The sequence below is a fragment of the Elgaria multicarinata genome, chromosome 2 (genome assembly GCF_023053635.1).
Source record: "Elgaria multicarinata webbii isolate HBS135686 ecotype San Diego chromosome 2, rElgMul1.1.pri, whole genome shotgun sequence".
In the NCBI taxonomy this organism is placed as follows: domain Eukaryota; kingdom Metazoa; phylum Chordata; class Lepidosauria; order Squamata; family Anguidae; genus Elgaria; species Elgaria multicarinata.
The window spans coordinates 26,482,929-26,504,828 of NC_086172.1; the positions used below are offsets into that span (position 1 = coordinate 26,482,929).

A 21,900-nucleotide genomic window follows, 5' to 3' on the forward strand; every position below is an offset into this window, starting at 1 on the left:
CATTGCCCATGCTGGCCAGAACTTGTGAGTGGTTGCAGTCCAAAACATCTGGTGGGCACCAAGTTGCCTATGCCTGTCTTACATCTTAGAGCTCTGTCCTGGGTGAAAGGCAGGAATGATCTGGGATCGATACTGTTGATTCTGTCTCAATCTTAATTGCAGGATGGAATTGGGGGAGGAGCCCAAGATCACCAGCACTAATGCCAAGATCTTTGTGATGTGATACCTGGGTGTAGGGGGGAGTTAACCCGTTGCTGGATGCCTCCCTACCACAAATTTGAAAGACTGGTCATTGCTAGACGAGGGTTTAGCCCAGGCTGATACCTGGGCTCACCCCTGTGCATCCAAATGACGTACAGGGGATCCCGGGGTCAGCCCGGGCTAAACCCTCCCTTGACCTGGGATAACCGGATCCACTTGTGGCCCGGTATTTCCGCAGCCCTGGGTTGTGGAAGGTCTAGCTGGTTCCGCGGCTTTTCCTGGCTACGCGGCTTACTCACGAGTAGCCAGGAGAAGCTGCGCAATGGGCACAGCGCTCCATAGGAGCGCTGTGCCCATTGGGCTGGGGGGGAATCTTGGGGGGGGAGAGATGGGGGTCGGGGGGGGAGATGGGGGCCAGGGGGGCAAGAGCAGACCCAGCAGGAGAGATGGGGGGGAAGAGCGGAGCCAGGGTGGGGAGATCGCGGCTGGGGGGATCGGAGATTGCAGCCAGGGGGGCGGAGGGGGCATCGGACATGGCGAGTGGGGGGAGGTGAGAGCGAGCGAGCGGGGGGGCAGACGGGCGAGCAAACGGGGGACGGGCGAGTGAGTGGGGGCGGATGGGTGAGTGGGCGGGGGGTGCATCAGACATTGTGTGTGGGGAAAATGGGGGCAGGGGGGGAGCAGGGAACCTTTTTTTAAAAAAAGATTTACCTTATCGTTGGTGCGCTCCTGCACACATGGCCCCTTTAATTTTTTAAAAAAATGGCCGACATGACAGGGCTTTCCTTTACCCTGTTGCGTGTCACGTGTAGACTGGGGCAATGGCCTGTGCTAGCTGCAACGCGGGCTCGCCCCTGCTCCCCACCGGATTAACAGGTAGGTCTAGCAAGGACCTCTATCTACACAGAAAACTAGATGTCAGGAAGAAGGCCAGCCATCTTCCTGACATGCTAGTTTTCTATGCACAGGAAAATGTTTCTGTATGGAGGAGAATTTCACAATCTGAGCCCTCATCAGACACAGGTTGACCACCTCAGTTCTAGTTAAACCACACCTGGTGCTCAGTACCTGAGATGTCTGTATCATTTTCCCCAGGGGAGCACAGCAGCTGGTGGGCACCGCAATTTTAAAGTCCAAAAGCCACTGAAGGGGAAAAGCTAAGAGCCTTCCCACCACCATTTCTCGTCTTCTACATATTTTAGACTGCATTTTGTAAAATAAAATAAAAATGGATTGGCGAGAAGCACCGTGTGACTAAATGTCACATGTGGTTCAGACCTGAGACTCAGGTGTCAGCTCTTCTTGAAACTGCTGCCACAGGCAACACATTGCTTCATTATTGCGAGTCACACACAAATCACTGGTTAATTTCCAAGAACAGAAGCATTACTTTTCATCTTCTCAAAGTCAGCACATCTGTGTAACAAAGCTCAGGGCAGAACTTACCCTAATTAGACTGAAAGTCAACATACAACACTTCAAACAGGAGAACAAGCTGTTGGCTTCTCGTGTTTTGGATTAGAAACTTTGTTAAAGTTTCTACTGAGGAGGTCCATGGGCTTCAATTAGAGCTCACAAGTAGATCTAATTTGGTCTTCTCCTTCTTCCTTTAAGCACCCAGTTTCCAGTCCACACCCAATGATGTTTGGAAAACGGATTATTTTGGAAAATGCCACCCACTTTATCAAGTAAAAGTTATTTGTGAAAGCCAAGCTCTGCTAACTGCCCAGTGAGCTGTTGACCCTTTCCCTTGTATCTGCTGGATGGAATGGGAGACTGCGTACCTCCTCTAAGATGACCTAAGAGTTTTGTGTTTCTCTACTTGAAGTAGCCTATCAACTTAAACATTGTTACTACCATTTCAGACTTAGGCCAACTGATGTCTATCAATAGTTTTGGCAAATGTAGCATCTATATATCTCAAGGATTAAGGCTCATGGGATCTGCCCTAAATATCAATAGACAAGCAGGATTTGTTACTGCACGTATGGAAAGAAACAATAATACACGCTAGGGTGACCATATGAAAAGGAGGACAGGGCTCCTGTATCTTTAACAGTTGCATAGAAAAGGGAATTTCAGCAGGTGTCGTTTTTATGCATGCGGCACCTGGTGAAATCCCCTCTTCATCACAGCAGTTCAAGCTGCAGGAGCCCTGCCCTCTTTTGTATCTGATCAAGAGGGCAGGGCTCCTGCAGTTTTAACTCTTGTGATGAAGAGGGGATTTCACGAGGTGCTGCATGCATACAAATGACACCTGCTGAAATTCCCTTTTCTATGCAAATGTTAAAAGATACTGGAGCCCTGTCCTCCTTTTCACATAGTCACCCTAAATACATGTATGATATTGTGTAGGACATGGGATTGACACTTGTGGCATGCTGAGGAATGAAGGGGCTAACAGCCAGCCAGTTGCTGGAGATGTTCAGCAATAGAAAGTAGTTTTGCAATTGGGAATGAGGTGCACTTTCTTCTCCAAGAGCTGTCTAGTTCTAAGTTAGAACCAGATTAAAAAATGGAGTCCTTTAGTCTTAAGAAGAGACCTTGCATCCTGCCTCCAATAGCGGGCAGCCAGATGCTTCTGGGAAGTCTACAGAACGACATGAAAGTGAAAGTCCTCATCGGGCATTCGCCTCCAAGCAAATGGTATGCAGAAGAAAATTGTCTCTGAACACAGAGATCCCATTTAGCTAACTTGGCTAATACCCAAAGCCAGGTTCTCCATACAACTGTCTCACCTCATTTAAAAGCCATCTAACACTGTGACCCCTGATCATCCGTTGCCACATCATGTGGCAAGGAGTTCCATACATACATATAAATGTTGCATCATGCTAAGGCAGGCAGCAGAATTTTGTGCTGCAGAAGTGAGGAAGTGGATAAAAGGGTTTGCACAATAATGCTGCAGTCTAGTGATGGTTAAGCAATTGAGAATATTACATCTGATAGGTCCTGGGTGTTTTGGTTGCAATCAGCCAAAAAAAAAAAAAAAAAGTCAACAAGAGAGTTTGGAGACTTCTATAAAAACCCAAAGCTACTTTTCTCTAAACATTCTGTTCTTACCGATAAGCAGAGTATCGTAGGAACAACCAGGGTTCTTAGAATCACAGAATAGTAGAGTTGGAAGGGGCCTAAAAGGCCATCGAGTCCAACCCCCTGCTCAATGCAGGAATCCACCTTACAGCATACTTGACAGATGATTGTCCAGCTGCCTCTTGAATGCCTCTAGTGTGGGAGAGCCCACAACCTCCCTAGGTAACTGGTTCCATTGTCGTACTGCTCTAACAGTCAGGAAGGTCTTGTATAACTTCCAGTCAAAAAGCATTGTGCAGCTATTCCATTTTTTCCTCCTTAACAGAAGAAAAGATGGAGGGAAGTGGTAGAAGAACATGGAAAGATTCCAAGTGAGTGAACGCGTGGAGTTTGGCATGTGCGATTCCACTCCCACTTCTCCGTGTGTTTATATAAGGTCTGAAAGGGGCTGCAGGGAGCAGCACAATTGGAAACCACTAAGCCCACCCATTGCAGGAGCAGCTAGAAAGAAAACATCCCCCTTTGAGACAAGATGGCTGGGCTGCCCTGCAGGATCATCAAGGACACCCAGGGCTTGCTGGCAGAACCTGTTCCTGGAATAAAGGCTGAGCCACATGAAAGGATTCCCCCTTTGAGGGTCGGGCATTTAAACTTGAACTATTCCTTCCAGAAGAATACCCAATGGCATCTCCGAAAGTACATTGCATGGCCAAAAATTATCATCCTAACGTAGACAAAGTGGGAAGAATATGTTTAGATATTTTGAAAGATAAATGGTCTACAGCTTTGCAGATTCGTACAGTTCTGCTATCAATCCAGGCTTTGGTAAGCGCTCCCAACCGAGTACAGATGATCCACTAGTGAATGATGAAGCTGAGCAGTGGAAGACCAATAAAGCCCAAGCCATACAAACAGCTAGAGCATGGACAAGGCTATATGCCATGAATAATATTTAAAATGTACTCTGAATCAGTGTGCATCACTTTTTCCTGTCCTGCCAAGACCTCTTCCTTTTTGTTTGCAATTAATGGACACAGTCTTAGAAAACATTACAGAATAAAAGCCAGTCATCGGTTCTTTAGTGATTTAAATGCAACTAGCAAATCGGTGTCTTGTCCTAATTCACTCCTGTTCCACCTGAGCAGAGGCTAGAAGTATCATCGGGATTGTTTGTGAACTTGTTTAAAAGCAGTAGCACATCTCTGCTTTTAATAAGTATTTCCCATCATGAGTTAAGTGTAAGCACTGTGAATGAAAGTAGTCAGGGTTAGCTGCAGGGATTTTTGTTCTAATTATGTGGGTTCTTTCTCCCCCCCCTTTTTTTTTTATGGTGATGCTAATAGCATTGGTTAAAGCAGCAAACCTGTTAAACTCTAGAATATGCCCTCTAGCCAAGTCTAACTTAGACGCTCTAGACTAGGGTGACCATATGAAAAGGAGGACAGGGCTCCTGTATCTTTAACAGTTGTATTGAAAAGGAAATTTCAGCAGGTGTTATTTGTATATATGGGGAACCTGGAGAAATTTCCTCTGCCTCACAACAGTTAAAGCTGCAGGTGCCCTGCCCTCTTTTAAATCTGGTCACTCTAGTATAGCTCCTGCACCTTTAACGGTTGTGATGAAGAGGGAATTTCACCAGGTTCTCCATATATACAAAGGACACCTGCTGAAATTCCCTTTTCTATGCAACTGTTAAAGATACAGGAGCCCTGTCCTCCTTTTCATATGGTCACCCTACTCTAGACAGACAAGCTTGGTTGTTTGAACAAAAATGGGAACATTAAACCTCCATGCACTAATAATATTGTGGTTCTGCTGTCGAGTGTAAAAACCCTCCCTTCAAGGAAAAAAGCTTGTGACCATTTTGTATGGCTTGTCTGGAAAATCTTCTGTAAATCTTCTGTTTTAGTAAAATATTTTGTTATTCTACTTTGCCTTTGTTTGGTTCATTTTTTAAAAAAGCCATCATGTTAAAATGTAAATAACTCAAGGGAGCATATTTTGATCATGTTTCTAACTTCTGTATCTCAAAACTTATTTTTCTGACCCTACTTCTTTGCTTTGTCCATCTTCTGATCTCTCTGCTTTCAGTGCAGCCAGGGTAATGCCAGCTTGCCATGGGGAATATCTTTCTTGCAGTTCAAGGGGACAAAACTGAGGTCCATAGTTATCTGCCCATCATACCTGTTCTAGCATCATTTGGGGTTTCTATAGAATGTGGTTGCATGTATTGTGCTCTTATGTAAGATAAAGATTATCTATTAAAGGCACATTTTCAACATCCCCCCTTTGTGCCACTGCAAATAGAGCTCCGTGTAAACATCTAGACAAAAGCATGACAACATTTATGAAACAATCAACTTACAAAACCAAACAAGCAAGTCGTGTATGAACTCGGGGCTTTTCAGCACATTCTTCAAACCTAAGCTGGCCACTTTTATCGTGCTCAGATAGGTTAGGCAGGTTAAAACAGGAGTTTATGTCCTGGCTCAAAATGTCATATGTAACTAAGCAACTAGCCCTTCATAGAGTTCAAATGTTGTTTTCAGTTATGTAATTTGACAAATGACTCTTACCCATTCTTTCCAGGTGCCTTTGGGGTTCTGACAAATGATGGGTTCAAGACGGTTCAGAAGGGTCTGGCAAGCATCCTGATGAAATTGGGAAGAACAGAGAGAAGAAAAGGAAAGTTGCTGTATAAAACATTTTAAAGATCCCTTTGTCATACTGCTGAGTTACTTATACCACAGAGGCATTATGCATTAGTCTAGCTTTTCCCAACCAGGTGCCCTCCAGATGGACTACAACTTCCACCATCCCTGCCCATCGGCCATGTGGGCTGGGACTGATGGGAGGTGTAGTCCAAAACATCTGGAAGGCTGCTTTAGTCCATGGCACAGGCAAGAAGTCATTTCAGCAGATAATCTAGAGTAGGGTGACCATAGGAAAAGGAGGACAGGGCTCCTGTATCTTTAACAGTTGCATAGAAAAGGGAATGTCATTTGTATATATGGAGAACCTGGTGAAATTCCTTCTTCATCACAACAGTTAAAGGGTGCAGGAGCTATTCTAGAGTGACCAGATTTAAAAGAGGGCAGGGCACCTGCAGCTTTAACGGTTGTGATGAAGAGGGAATGTCACCATGTTCTCCATATATACAAATGACAACTGCTGAAATTTCCTTTTCAATACAATTGTTAAAGGTACAGGAGCCCTGTCCTCCTTTTCATAGGGTCACCCTAATCTAGAGGCCCCAGTCAATTGCACAGTAGACCTGCAATGCTTCCTTCTTGGAGGCTTTGACTTTGCAATCCAAACCTCGCTAAAGGCTTCTTCCTCGGAAGTGGAGTGAATGACTCTTTGAAACTCCCTCCATATTCCAGCTTTGTACGTATCATCTCTCCAAAATACAATGTTGCTGTGTAAGTTAACCCCAAACAGCTCTGTGACATAAAATAAGATATGGCTTAGTGATAATAAGAACTCCGTTTTCCATTTTCGAAGGCTGCAGTCCTAAACACACTTACAGGAAAGTCAAAGTCTACTGAAATCAATAGGAATTTCTTCCAAGTATCTGTATTTAAGAAACCAGCGGTGCTTTCTTCTGAGTCAACATGTATAGGATTTTTGTACATCACTTCCAATAATATTCTTTCACAAACCCAGTACATTAATTGTTATTGTTGTTGTCGTCGTCATCATGCAGAAGCCACCCAACCCAAATGAATATGTTGCAAGAAGACAGAACCTTTGACCCTTATCATTAACTAGAAGATTAGCACCACACTTTACCTTGACTGCCATTCCATTAACATCGGTTCCCAAAGAGCCTACTGAACCACATGCATTAGGAATGGTTGTCGTACTTGTTTCGCAGAAGTGAATATTTGACATTGGCATTTGTAATTCTCTGCTAGCAACCTAGGATGAGAAATGAAATGGATTCATATTCTGTGTTAAGTTTAGTGATTTGGATCATAACTGTCGGAGCTGGAAAAAAGGGCTTCAGCTTTAGCTCCTCCACAATGGCCACCATATGCAACCATAGAGAAGTCAGAGCTCATTTTCTTGTACAAATGTATCACTCATTCTGCATATTTATTTATTTAACAATATTGATGAATTGCTTACATTAAAAAGTTCTAAGCAATATACACAATGATCCTGCTCAAACATAACAGCCATGAGTTAAACAAAGCCAAGTTAACCCAAGAACAAACCATGGATGAACCTGGGGCTGTTTAACCCGCGAACAACCCCAAGTGCCCCAGTTCAAACGTCATGGAAGCAAGCTACGAATGCCACATTCATATGTTGTTCCAGGAAATTGGAAGCAGCTTGTGCATTGCAAGTGGCCCCTCATTTAATTAACCCACAAATTGCCACCAAATGCTGCCACTGCATCTGAAGAAGCCCAGTATAAAATTAAGCCCCAAGATTATTGAAGTAGCAATAATTTGGTGGGCCAAGGGTAAGGACAATGTGTGTGACATCAGGGTCTAGATGTATGTGCCCATCACTTGTAGAAGCAGTGGGAGAAATCCCACGCACAGAAACTTATATCCACACCTGGATATTTGCCCTTGTTCGGTTAGGATGTATATTCACACATATTTTATATTTACTGCAAGCCCACAAATACCTTCCTGTTATGGGGTGACATACAAATGTCATAAATAAATAAATAAATGTATTTGGAAATGCCTGGCCTAGATTTTGAGCTGCTGGGACAACACTTCTATATAGCAGGATCATAAAAATAGGATGTTTTGGAATTGTCGCACAGCCATACTTTGCAGATTCTGATAGCACATACTGCCTTATTGGACCCCTTCCCCTAAATGGCACTAATTGTTCAGCAGTTATAACATTCATCCATAATATGAAGCACTGTGGAAGAGTTTTGTAATTGAGACAAAAATGATTAGTACATTTTGCAGGAGATTATAGCTATGATGAAAAATCCAATTTTGCTGGGTTACACGGGAGGTTCTTACTGGGCAAATGTTTTTATTCTACTGACCCTTGATATCAGTTGGGAGAAGTTAATGAAAGTGAATAATTCATCTATTATGACAAAATGTTGGTTTTTTACCCTCTACATCCCTTTCTTCACATTAAACGGACGAAACAGGTTCTGAGATAAGCATCTTAAGACAAGATGAGCAATAATTTGCAAGGATTGGACCCAGCATCTCTGCAGCAGCTTCTCAAGAGGGCAAAGGAATAGACTCAGTCCGATGAGGAAGAGGCAGAAGTGGTGGAAGAGTTACTAATGTTTCAAGAGATACAGCAGAGAGACAGTGGAAGAGAGGAATCTTTCCAGATTGATTTTTCACTCATTAAGCTCCCCCCACCCTCCCATCCACACTGCCCATCCCAAACACCATGTAGCAATTCACACCTTTTTACAATTGAGTAGTACCTGGAACATAGAATTATGGAAGACTGACACAACAGTATCATGAATTTCCCCCCAATACTCTTGGGGTGAAGGGTTAAAGGACTTTAAAGCTCCACCTCAATGCATTCCACTGTTGCTGTAAAGTTGAAGGAATGGATGGAAAGGAAACAAATCTCATTAAAATTATTTGTAATACACACAGATATACATGAGATAGATACGGTTCCTAGTACCTGGATCATTTTGGTGTGAAGTCCTTGTCCCATTTCTACACCACCATGAGTCAGCAGCACAGACCCATCAGTATATAAATGAACCAGAGCAGCAGCCTACAAAATAAATAAATAGAGCACACTCATTGATGCACACTGCATTAAAGACGAGCAAAAGTATTGTGGGGAAGCTTACCTAGCTTGATAGAGATTTGGTTTATTTGAATGAAGATCTAAACATAAAGAATGATAAAACAAACCTTTACGGCACAGGCATAGAATTCCTTCTGCAGGCTGCTGCATCACACACTAGCATAGCCAGGGCTGGTCCTCCCATTAGGCAGAGTGAGGAGGCCGCCTGAGATGGTATATTCTGTTGTTGTGTGTGTCTTGGGCAGGGAAGCCATTGCATCAGAGGACAGAGCTTTGTGCGTTATTTAGCCTGCTCTGTGGCTGACAACAAAAACGGAATACTTCCACAATTGGGGGGGGGGGGAAGGAGAAAGGGACTGAAAGAAGATTTATTTGTAGGCCCAACAAATTTTGGAAGATTTTTGGAAGGTTTTTCTTCTGGGGCCCCTATGGTGTGCACTGGGCCTGCAAATAAATCTTTCAGCATCTGGGGTTTTCTCCTTCCTCCTGCCCCCCATTGCGCTGGTGGATCATGATCCTAGTGTAACTGCTATGTTGGTCATCCACCACCAACACAAGGAGCACAGATAAATATAATGATTTGCATAAATAAAATAAATGGAGCCCAGTAGCAATGCTCTGCCTGCCCAGGCAGTCAGTCCTATCCGGACAATGACAAAATATTATGCCCACAAAAGTGCAAAAGGGGTGACATAAATAAAAGCACACCCATAGGTGAAAATGGAAGAGCCCCACATGTCATCTTCTCTTTCTCCTTACTAGTTTCCACATTCCTCTGTTGTGAATGTGACCGACTCTGTTGCCTATCGCAGCACACCAGAGGGAGTAAACAAGCCCTCGTAAGGGAACACAGCGCATATGTCAACACATGGGGCTATTTAGTTTTGCCCCCATATCTAAAGCAGGGTTGGGCAGAAGGCAGGTATAAAGATGTGTTCAACTTCAACTCACGTAAGTCCCTGCGTGCATGGCCAGTGGTGAGGAATGCTGGGAGCTGAAGTCCAAAACATCTGGAGATCTACCTTCTGCTCACCATTGGGCTAGAGAACTGTGGGCATGTAACTGTGAACTTTGGGGAAAGGGAGGACTTTGCAAAACAACTAATGGCCAACACACGTGCATACACCCACACTCCAAAGTAGGAAGGGCAGGTGAAGAATACTTGTTGCCTCTTTGCAGAATGTTTACTTGTGGAAGCTGCAAGACTTCAGGTGGAAATCCTACCAGGAATCTCCGCTTCACCCTTACAACTGGGGCTGCAAGGGCAAAGAACCCCACAAAAGTTAGCAAGTGAGGATGGAACCATCAAGGAAGGGGAAGATCAGGACACAGAGCAAGACTCCTGAACCTCTTCTATCCCTCTTCCCACTGGGAAAGAAAAAAGACAGAGGGCAGAGCGTTCAAGCATCCATGGCCCCATTGTCCCCTGCTACTGGGTGAAATTGCATGCTGGCTTAACCATCCTCCCTTCCTTCACAGACTGTAGCAGTTGCTCTCACACACAAGATGCAGGAGAAGTATGCAGTGGATCCCACTGAATCCAACCCACCTACTGTAGAGGCGCTTCCATCATGTAACTGTTAGGGGTATGGATAAAATTTAATATAATTATTATAATGGATTTCAGATTAGTTTAATCTGAATATGGCCCTACAGCTGCCCAGGCTTGTAGCTAGCCTAAAAGTGCTGGGGCGGGTGGTGCCCAAAAAAAGTAGGTGGGGGGACGATGGCAGTTTGTTGGGTTAACAGGCCTTTGAAAGACTAATCTGTAAACTGTTTTTTAATGACTTGTTTATAAAAAAAATAAAGTAGGGAGGGCAGAGAAAATTTAGTGGGAGGAAACCTCCCCCAGCCCAGCTCACCCTTGGCTCCTGGTCCACAGTTGCTGTTTATCTTAGATTTCCTGATTCCTGTCAACACGATATTGTTGGAAATGCAGCACTTCCTGATGATCTCTGGCTTTGAGTGAAGAAACATGACTGATTGACTAGCCCCACGACCGGGCAGTCATTAAACCACACACAGTCACAAGGGATATTCCTCACTCCCACTTGCTGCAGACCACGAGCAAGCTCACCGGCACCAGCCATAAGTAGTGTGGCTATGTGAGGTTGCCCCTTTTTGTTCTCGCAGAGGTCCTATGCCTTTGAAATTGTTTTGTCAGACTGTAATGTAATACTCAGAGACAAAGAGCTCCTTCAGACCGAGGGAGAACGCATTCCCTTACTGTGGCTCTGCTTCCTGCTTCCCTTCCGCTTTTGCAACGAGCTGTAATTGCACGAGGAAGAGAGCAGCGACCACGTGGCTTGTACAGCCTCAATACAGTTTGAATGGGACAGTGCCCCCTAGTGGGCATTTTATAGTACAACTTTGCCTGCACACAGCAGGAAATATCAATATATCCCAGAAGAGTCGGGTTTCCTGAGGATTTTATTTTTAGTGCTAAAACTGGAAAATGGAACGGGAGATGCACAGCTGACAGCGTCATTGGAACGACCCGTGAACATCCGTGAGTGGCCAGTAACGAGCGTGCTGTAAAACGCTCATTTAAAGATGCTCATACCCAGCCAGAGGATGCAGTGACGTACAAAGTGATATTTGTAGTTGGCATGTGGATGGATATGATGAAACTGACCTGACCTAGGAAGCGTGTACCGAAACCAACTGGGAACTTCATGGGAATAATGGCAAGCCCTTTTTTCTTCCAGTAATTTTGCTTGTTGAACTCATCCACAATCGGTCTCCTGGTGTGATATGCAGACTTTGCCATACATTCTTTCCAGCACTGGAGGAGATTCTCTGGCTTGAGCTCCTGTTTATAAGGTGTCCGTTCATTTTCTTTGTACATGTTTAGTTCCCTAATCTGGAAGACAAGTATTACAATAAACTTTAATAGAGCACCACATTTACAATGAGCTTTCAAACCCTAAAAGTATTTACATAAAGTCAAACACTTTAGAGTTATTTCTAGGTCTAAGTGTGGAATTTGGTAAAGGATCTATTTATTTATTTCTATTTAAAGCTTTTTCTCTCGCTATTTTTTTTTATGTTCCTCTTCCACCAAAAAGGCTCCGACAGCAACTTACATATAATCAATTTGTTAAAAAAAAGAAAGAAAAACATATCACAGCCATATATGGTGCATTGCGGTCTACAGCCAAGGCAACAACCTGGGATACTGCTAGATCATATCTTATTTGCTACTTTTGGCTCTTGCTTTTCCATAAAATATGCCCAGAGCATATGATAAAGCAAGTATTACACTGGCATTTATATACACATGAGGCAATAATGTTCCAGATGCCCCCAAAATATGTTTTAGACCTGCAAAAGTGTTAAAACATATTTTATTATATGATATGGATCTAGACATTTAATAGCGCACCATTTTCAACAAAGGCTTACATTTATATCTTCTAAGATCCTGTCAGTTTCTCATGGCACATTCCAGCTGTAAGGGACAGCCTCTGCACTCTATAGGGCTCCTACAAGCTTTCTTTGTGCCTATGCTCAGTGAAGCATCAGCAATAACTGATGGTCAACTTCAGCCCCATGAAACAGAGAGGACCATTAAACTATCCATGGTAACAAAATCATTGTTGAGATTGAGTTCCAACCCTGCCACTAGGTGGCCAAAGTGAAAGACTCTAGTTACATTTCTCTCAGGCCAGTACTGTGGTCTGTCACAACTTTTCTCACTCTAGGCTTCTGGCAAGTCCAAGAGCCCTGTATCAAGTCCAGAGACTGTGTTTGACCAGCCTGTGTTTGTCTCAGGCCCAGTTGGCCTTTTCTCCTCAGAAGGCTGTGTTCTTCCTTCCCTCACGCCCAGCTTCTTCCTCCTCCTGGTAATACCTAAGTCAGAAACGGGGAGCCGATTTCGGTCCAAGGGCTGAACGGGCTCTAGACAAATGCTTTAGGAGCCTGCCGTGCTACAGTGGGCAGGGCCCCAATCTAAGTAGCCCGGGCCACCACCATTGTTGGTATGGCTCCCAACACACTTGCGTCCATCCCCCCCCCACAAACACACACACATTCATAGACACATGCATACAAACACTCACACATGGGACACCCTCAGTCATACACTGACACACACACAGTCATGTGCACAGACATGCACACACAGGATGGAGCCTGCACTTTTTCTGCGCCTCAAGCCGTGGCTGAGTTGTGTGTTGGCTTTGCTGCCCCTCCCCTTCCCCAGTTGGGAAGGAGGAAGGAAGGGCAAAGTGGACTCAGTAGGTGCCTCAAAGAGACGCTCCCTGAGGTACCACTTGAGTCCCAACTGGGCTTCCGTCTCCCTCCCTTTTCTTTACTGGGGAAGGCAACAGAGGAGCAAGGCTGACTGAGCCCCAGCCTCAAGGACCGCCCCATGGGGCTGAAGCTCAGTTGCTCTCTCACTGGGGGGGGGGGGCCTCTGGGGAGGGGGGAGGAGCCTCACTCAATGCCTCCGCTGACTGAATGGGGCAGCCTGACAGATGGGAGGCTCCCCAGCCCTGACTTTGGGAGTTATATCCTATTTCTCAAAACCCGCTTGGTAACGTTGCACACCCTTTTATTTCCTCTAAAACTTTCAGGATCATGTACATTCAATTCCTCTTCTTCTCACACAAACACCCACCCACCAATACCTGTGCAGGTGATAAACCACATCTGGCTGCGACGCGTGTTACCCAGGCTTCAGCAACCAGACCTCCTTGTGGGAAACCGAAGCCTCGGAATGCGGTGTTGGATGGCAAGTTTGTCTTACAAGCACGGGCGTGGCACCGCACGTTTGGAACCTTGTAAGCGTTATCCACTTTCATCAGGAGCGTCTCTGTAACCTTCATTACGGAAACACGAACAGCTGAACATTAGAACAATCCACCTTCTCACATTAGAATTAGCTCCTAACTGAACTCTGGAAATTGTTGTCTGTGTTTACTTGGACTGCTTGGGCAACATGGGCCCTGTCTTGACCGCTCTCGCCTTTGTGCTCCTTCCTGGCATCTGCACGGGAAGGAGCGCAAGTGTGGAGTTGCCACCACTGCTGCCACTGCCAGCGCTCTGAGCACTGCGGAGGGGGGTGGGGTGGAGGAATGATGCAGCCAGAGAGAGAGGAAGAGAGGGGACACGCGCCGTCCGAACCAGCTCTCCTCCCCCTGACCTCCCTCTGGCTGCCCCATTCCTTTCCCACCCCTATTTATTTATTTATTTATTTAATCTGTAAATACAAAGCTTCGCATTTACAGATTAAAAATAAAAAACTATGGTGGGAGAGGAACAGGGCAGTCAGAGGGGGAGGAAGAGAGGGACACACTGCACCAGGGCCCGATGCTCCTGCCTCGGACCTCCTTCTGGCTGCCCCGTTCCCCCTCCCAGTTTTGAAATTTATTAAAAAATGCCTTTTATATACCGCTTTCATACTGCTTTCATAGTGCAATATCCTGCTTGGTGTAGATTAGGCCCTGGCCATAGCCTTCTCCCACTGTGGTGAAATTAATAAATAAAAAATAAAAAAATGAATTGTATTTCTATTGAAATAACAGTATTTCACAATTTTCATGTACGTGTATATATATAGCATATATATGTGTATATAGCATATGTAAGTTTTATGAAAAGATGTGTCCTCTTTTGTCCTGTTGTTGGCAACATCTACGTGGCAAACCCTAATGACGAGCAATAAAACGCCTCTCCAAACCAGGGCAATTTTGCAAACTGTAAAAAAAAAGTTGCGTTTTATTATTAATATATGCGCTTAATGCATGGTTCAGAGGCTAAGCGCGCTAAATGTGATTTGTGGCAAACCAATACAGGAGAAAACAGGTAGCACTTAAAATCCCCTGCAGAAACAACCACCCTCCTTCAATAATGGAGGGAGAGGAAACTGAACTACTGAAGCTGGATTGATGCTAATGCAAATTATAGCACTAAGAGAAAAAGGGGGTGGGTTTTCTTTAACCATCTGGAAAAGTCCCTACATCAGCCTTCCTCAACCTGGGGCGCTCCAGATGTGTTGGACTGCATTTCCCAGAATGCCCCAGCCAGCTGGCTGGGGCATTCTGGGAGTTGTAGTCCAACACATCTGGAGTGCCCCAGGTTGAGGAAGGCTGCCCTACATAGTCTGCATTCATCATGAAATGATGTTACGAAAGGACATGCAAAATCCGCCCTTTCTCTTTTGTTTTCATAGGTAGGTGGGATTTACTCTCTCTCTCTTTCTTTTTCTACTGTATGACTTGAAAAATCAGCCAGGCTAAGAAGCACTCACCAGAACAGAGTCATCAGGGGTGCATCCTCCATTAATGTATATGTCAATATCTGTAGCCAGGATTCTGCCATTATTCATGAAACCAACCTAAATTAGATCAATGCAAGGGCAGTTTAACGCTGAGCATTTTTTTCAAACCAATACTGACAGTAGAATCATAGAATCATAGAGTTGGAAGGGGCCTATAAGGCCATCGAGTCCAGCCCCCTGCTCAAGGCAAGAATCTACCTTAAAGCATCCCTGACAGGTGGCTGTCTACTCTTTAAACTGTACTACAGTAGAATGATGAACAGGGCTGTTGAACCTCTTTCAGTCCGAGGGCTTCTCAATCTCAGAGAAGCCCTTTGGGGCAGGGGTGAAGGCAAAAGGATGCAGGGTCAAAAATACCAGAAACAGCAAAAAACACCCACAGATTTCAGCTAAAAGCTCTTACAGCCAGTAATTTAGCATCAGGACAGGTATTTCAAACTTTTAGAATGGCGGGTGAGAGGGGGATGCACAAAAGGCAGGAAACCACCAAATGATCAGTGGTTGAAGGGAAAGGGGCGGGGCCAATGGAAGGGTGGGGCCATTTGGGGAACCCCAGAGGGCTGGACTGGGGGCCCAGATGAGCCAGATTTTGCTTTCAAGCCTGAGGTTCAACATCCCTGATGAAGACGATATAAACCTTGGGGTTGTGGGGAAGGATATCTGAAGTTTAAAAAAGAAAAAGAAAAAAGGACAGCAGGAAGACAATATCGGCCCAGAGTATAATTTAGAGAAACTGAATAAAGGCCTTTGCGGGGGTGGGGGTGGGGGAGGTATATGGAAAAAAAGAGTTGCCCTCCTCCTTCACGCCAGCAGGGACAACCAGCATAGGACTGTATTCCCCCTCATAAAATTTACAAATGCTCTCTGTTTACATAGCTACATAGCCATTTAGAAACGGTTAAAAGCATTAAAAGAGTGGATAAGATATTAGAAGCACAGGACTTTTTAACTTAAAAGCAACCTAACCCTTCCTGGTGCTGATGCTTACAGCTCAGCCTGACAAGTCTTTCCATAATGAACCATTTGTGGTTGGAAGTTGAAGCCCTTCAGAATGTCTTATATATGTACTTATATACTGTAAAGCTTATAGAGTAGTTTATGAGTCCCGAATTACCATATTTTGCTATTGGTTTAAGCATTGTTTTAAAATTTAACTGTGGGTCCTCTGACATTAATGACAAATAATCCACATAAAGGTGGGTTTTTTGGTCATTTATCATTTTACCCTTTAATGTTGAATTGTTTCTTATGATGATTCTACAGAAAATGCAAATAGTAAAAAGGAAGGACAGCCTTGCTTTATTCCTATTTTTATTTCAATGGACTTATTTTGTTTTTGATAAATTTAATGCTCATATCCATGTTTTCGTAGGTTTCAAGTAAAAATCCCCACTTCAACTTATCAAATGCTTTTGATGCGTCCAAGGACGCTATGATTATTTGTTTGGTGGGATTCTGTTTGCCGTAGTGGATAATATTTAACCATCAGTGTATCGGATCAGTGATACTTCTTAACGAAACAAAATTATGCAGGATGTATATAGTTTGGAGGCAAATTGTTTAATCTACTAGCAAGAATACTCATAAAGGTTTTGCATCCTGATTTAGTATAGAGAGATTGGTCAGTATGAATCCTCTGCAGCTTTGCCTGGCTTAGGTAGTAAAATTACTTGAGATAGCTTCCAGGATTCCATTATGGGGTTATCATTAAGTATTGGATTAAATAGGATAAGCAGAAAGTATGATAGTTGCTCTTCAAAGCATGTATAAACATTTCCATTGAAAGCTTTTGTCTTTGGTGCTTTTTGGTATATGTAAATTTTTATCCTGTTTTTTATCTTGTATTTTTATCTTGTATTTTATTATTTTATGAATTGTTGTAAACTGCCCAAAATGTTGCTATGCACCTTTTGTATCCAAGTTCAGAAAGTAAAGTAGGAAGCATTTCCAACTCACAAGTTTATTCTACCGCTTACTTTGTATTTGCCAAAGAGAGGATGCCGGCCTGCAATAGTTAACATGTCCGTGCCTCTGTCTAGAATGCAGCGAACGGCATGGCCTGTCCTAAAGCAAGACACAACAGAAAAGGGAAGGGAAGTAAAAAGTTTTCTCAGTGTGACAGCAGATACCTACTCTCATTTTACAAAGGATGGAGGCTCAATCCAGGAGCCAATTCCAGGAGCTGCTGGGGCTGGCAAAACTCAAGGGGTTGCCACTGCAATACCAAGTAACCATCAAACAGGTTGAATGAGAGAGAAATCAGAATCATAGAATAGTAGAGTTGGAAGGGGCCTACAAGGCCATCAAGTCCAACTCTGTGCTCAGTAGAGGAATCCACCTCAAAGCATACCCGACAGATGGTTGTCCAGCTGACTCTTGAAGGCCTCTAGGGTGGGAGAGCCCACAACCTCCCTAGGTCATTGGTTCCATTGTCATACTGCTCTAACAGTTAGGAAGTTTTTCCTGATGTCCAGCCGGAATCTGGCTTCCTGTCACTTGAGCCAATTATTCTGTGTCCTGCACTCTGGGATGAGGTCAGCAGAGAAAAGTGTGTTGAAGTTCAAAACAAGCAGCCCAAACTGATAGTATTGAGAGTGGACATGTGAAGCGGAAGGGAGAAGGAGAGAGAGAACCCTGCAAAGGAGATGGGGTGGCTGGGAATGGAGGCTACTTGAAGTAAAGTAACCAAACAAGCCAAAGAAAGAGAGAACACAGGGAAGAAAATGGAAGAAACACACAGCCTCTCCAATGGCTTGTAGTTAATCTCTTCTAATCAGCTACGGAAGTATCAAGAATATCCCATCACGCTTTTTCGTGGTACGAAAAAAAGCAATCCTCTTAAAATTTACAGCTGGGTTTCTGTTTGTTTTTTGCTACTTTATCTTCAATACATCCAAGAATGAGCCTTAAACCATAGCAGAGTAGCCCTCTCCACCAATAAAATCTCTTGTTTCCCCACAGAAATCAGAAATGGTGGCTCCAAGACCAAGCCACCGTCTTTTTTTCAAGAGATATATTACTTGTACAGGAGCTCATCGGTTTGGACTAGCAGAGAGGGGGAGGGAAGCGTTCTTACCACAGTTGTCCTGACATGACATATTTCCATGAGTAACTATACCACCCCTTCCCCAATCAGGTGCCTCCAGGTATGTTGAACTACAACTCCCATTACCTCCAGCCAGCATTGGCTATTGGGATGTTAGGAACTGTGGTCTAAAATATGTGGCAGGCACCAGATTCCGAAAGGCTGTACCATGCTGTTTCCTCAAGAGACAAATGACTTTTAAATTCATCAAGTGTTTTAGGACTATTTCCCTCCTGGCATTTAACTCCTATAAGCTCATTCCATCCGATACGATTTTAAGTACTAAAATATAGAAATCTGGTGTTCATTTTTAATAAATGAAAAGAAAGGGAAAGGATCCACCAATCTAAAGTTAAGTGCACTATGGTATGTTGTACATATACCAAAAGCCTCAATATGATTTATCTAAGTCAGCACTCATATAATAAATATTTAATAGACATTAGGCAAACATTTAATGAACATTTAGCAAACATTTAACAAACATTTAAAGAACAATGTGATTCACGCACATTGTTCTTTAAATGTTTGCTAAATGTTCATTAAATGTTTGCCAAATGTCTATTAAATATTTATTATATGAGCGCTGACTTAGATAAATCATATTGAGGCTTTTGGTATGTGTACAACACACTGGGCTTCCCAGGCATAGTGCACGTAACTTTAGGAGTGTTAGTGGATGCTTTCCCTTTCTTTTCATTCTTTCAGTGAGGGTTCCTCCTCTTTTTATTTTAAAAAAATGCCTTGTTGACTGAATATGTCTGAAGGAGGAATTGATATTTCAGCCACCTAATCCACTATTTGATTCGTCTTCATTTCCTCCCGTATTCCACTGGTCCAAGAGAGAGTTTCCTGGATAGCGACACATTCAAACTTACTTGTTGGCCGCCACGGCTGTAATACATGCCAGCAGAGCGGTTTTCAGCAGTTTTCCTCCGAAAGCACCTCCAATCCGCTTTACATGACACATGATTCGATTGTCTGGAACGCCTAAACAGGAGGCCACCATTTCCTGCACAAAACCAAGTATTTTATTATGACAATCCAATTAAAAGAAGATAGACTTTTCTCACATTTGGCATAATACATAGAATTTTTAAAAAGAAAGAAAAGAAAAGGCGTTCCCCCCGCCCCGCCATTTTTTTTAAAAAAATCAAGGGCCTACAGAAATAGTTCTTAGAATTGTTGCTGTTTTACCTATCATGGTAAATTTTCTGAGCACAATAAGGTCCAAGTTAGCATTTTGGTATGGATTATTTTCATTTATAAAAGTATCTGTGCAGCATGTTTTTCTAGCCACTGAAAACATTTTATATACAATAATCCTTATTATTTATTTATTTGTTGCATTTTTATTCCGCCCAATAGCCGAAGCTCCCTGGGCGGTTCATAAAAATTAAAACCATTCAAAGTATAAAACAAACAGTATAAAAACATGATATAAAATACAATATAAAAGCACAACCAGGATAAAATCAGCAGCGGTGCAGAAATACCAATTTAAAATACAAATTTAAAACAGCAAAGTTAAAATTAAATTGATAGACTGTTAAAATGCTGAGAGAATAAAAAGGCGTCTGAAAGAATATAGTGTAGATGCCAGGCAAACCTCCTTAGGGAGCTCATTCCACAGCCGGGGTGCCACAGCAGAGAAGGCCCTCCTCCTGGTAGCCACCTGCCTTACTTCCTTTGGCAGGGGCTCACGGAGAAGGGCCCCTGAGGATGGCGTTAAGTATGCCAGTGTTATTATGACTCTATTACAGCAGGATGGATGTGGTGGGAATTGAGTCTGAGTCATGGATACTGGACCAAAGGTGTAAACCTACCCCCCTTCTTTGGCTTAATCATCACCATCCGCTCCAATCTTAATTTAAAAGGGAGCCTTCCATGGCTGAAAGATGCTCAAACGTAACCCTTTTTAGGTCTCTAAGGGAAAGGTGCCCCAGAGAGATGGGGGCACCCCAAAGAACACCTTTCTATATAAACCAGTATGTCCCAAACTCTCAGGGTTTTCTTATGTAACAGAATGTAACACAACAGTGATCTTCTTACTTTACACTGCTGGCATGGGAACTCTCTTGCATGAGGTTCCTTCACACACTGATGCAGTAAACGTGAAAAGCCCTGGACCACGTCAATTGCACCCATTCAGCAGCCCACATCCCGCTAGTCTCCCAATGTTTAGGAGGCAACGTAACACAAGTAGGGGCCCATAAATGGAGGGAGTGATTCCATAGGTATGTTGGGCCCAAGAAATCTAGGGCTCGTTAGGAGGTGGGGGAAATGGTCAAGTTTATTATTACAATTATTTTATTGTACAACAGCAGAAATAATCACATGGCTTTGCAGTCAGAAGCAATAAAGATTTCAAAGTCTTTGTTGAGATATTGTTCACATTGGAAGCCCTTTGTTATTTACATTTAATTGAAATGTAGGGTTTTAAAACACAAAGAACAGTGTGGAGTTCTGTGCAAAATGCTTTGAAAGTGCTCTCCTAACCTGAATACATGCTGGATGCTGGACTGATGCGTATACATCCATTTCTTTATCTTCTCCTTTGGGAACAGCAAGGATACTCTGGGTTTCCATGTAAAAGTGTGACTGTCCCCCAATAGAGATTTCGCCTGTTTCAAAAAAAGAGAACATCTTAAATCAATCTTTCTCAAAGGAAAGAGCCTCACCTGCCTTTGATGGTGGAAGGAAGGCAGATGAGAAGCTTATACGATGCTGCTGCAATCACACACACACACACACACACACACACACACACACACACACACACACCCTGGAGCTTTCTGCTGAAGCGGTGGAGAAAAAAAGTCGGGGACTTACCCCCACTTTTTTCTCTGGAGCGAGGTGAGGACGTGCAAGACGGCATCAAGATGGCCCTAAAGTTTTGCTCCGGAGGCGTGGCCGGCGGGTACCCAGGGGAAGGCGACCTGCGATTGGTTCCTTCCACCAGGAAGGGGGGTGGGGGCAGCTCTGGGCCCTGGATGGGCCCTGGATTACCCGACACCACCCCCAGGAGAGGGAAAGCATGAGGTTTTCAAGGGTCATGGCGCCAACCTGGCACCGTGAGGACACCTCCATCCCACCCCCCCTATCTGCATCTGATTCTTCCAGAGTATCACAGATAAGATGAAAAGAAGGATGGAATCAAGAAGGATGGAAAACTGGCTTATGTTCAGTACCTCCTGTAGGCCATTCTCACTCCTTGTTAGCACTGGCAAATGACATTTGTGTGAAGCCGACTTTTATAGAGCTCAAGGAGAGATTCATAAAGCTGTACAAGAAGAAAGCTCATCTTCATCATTACCTACACATTGATGGAATGGAACAGAGCTGTTTCTCTGAAGCCCTTTCATCTTTGTCAGATTTAACAGAGGACTATAATCAGCTAGATGCTGCTAACTGTGGACCTGCAGTAAATCCACCAAGACTGAAGATAGCAGTTTAACAATTGAGGAGCTTGGTAAAAAGATATCCGCAAACTATACACATACAATCCAGCCCATGTTGAACCTTCTTA

At 43.7% G+C, this 21,900-nt stretch overlaps 1 protein-coding gene and 1 pseudogene across 2 annotated transcripts in view; one reads left to right on the forward strand and one right to left on the reverse strand.

Annotated features, from left to right (window-relative positions):
* LOC134392123 (aldehyde oxidase-like) overlaps positions 1-21,900 on the reverse strand; it is an 80,777-nt gene that overhangs the window by 20,089 nt on the left and 38,788 nt on the right. For both annotated transcript variants that reach the window (XR_010025029.1, XM_063116171.1), the window contains exons 22-30: positions 20,871-20,995; positions 19,250-19,383; positions 17,263-17,350; positions 15,257-15,343; positions 13,635-13,826; positions 11,639-11,866; positions 8,872-8,967; positions 7,027-7,155; positions 5,811-5,885 (exon numbers count right to left, since the gene is read on the reverse strand). Coding sequence is in view for 1 of the 2 variants with exons in the window: in XM_063116171.1 (XP_062972241.1) it covers positions 5,811-5,885; positions 7,027-7,155; positions 8,872-8,967; positions 11,639-11,866; positions 13,635-13,826; positions 15,257-15,343; positions 17,263-17,350; positions 19,250-19,383; positions 20,871-20,995 (1,154 nt within the window). In the remaining variant the exon portion in view is untranslated. The remainder of the gene's footprint in view (positions 1-5,810; positions 5,886-7,026; positions 7,156-8,871; positions 8,968-11,638; positions 11,867-13,634; positions 13,827-15,256; positions 15,344-17,262; positions 17,351-19,249; positions 19,384-20,870; positions 20,996-21,900) is intronic.
* LOC134393524 (ubiquitin-conjugating enzyme E2 N-like) lies at positions 3,766-4,190 on the forward strand (annotated as a pseudogene).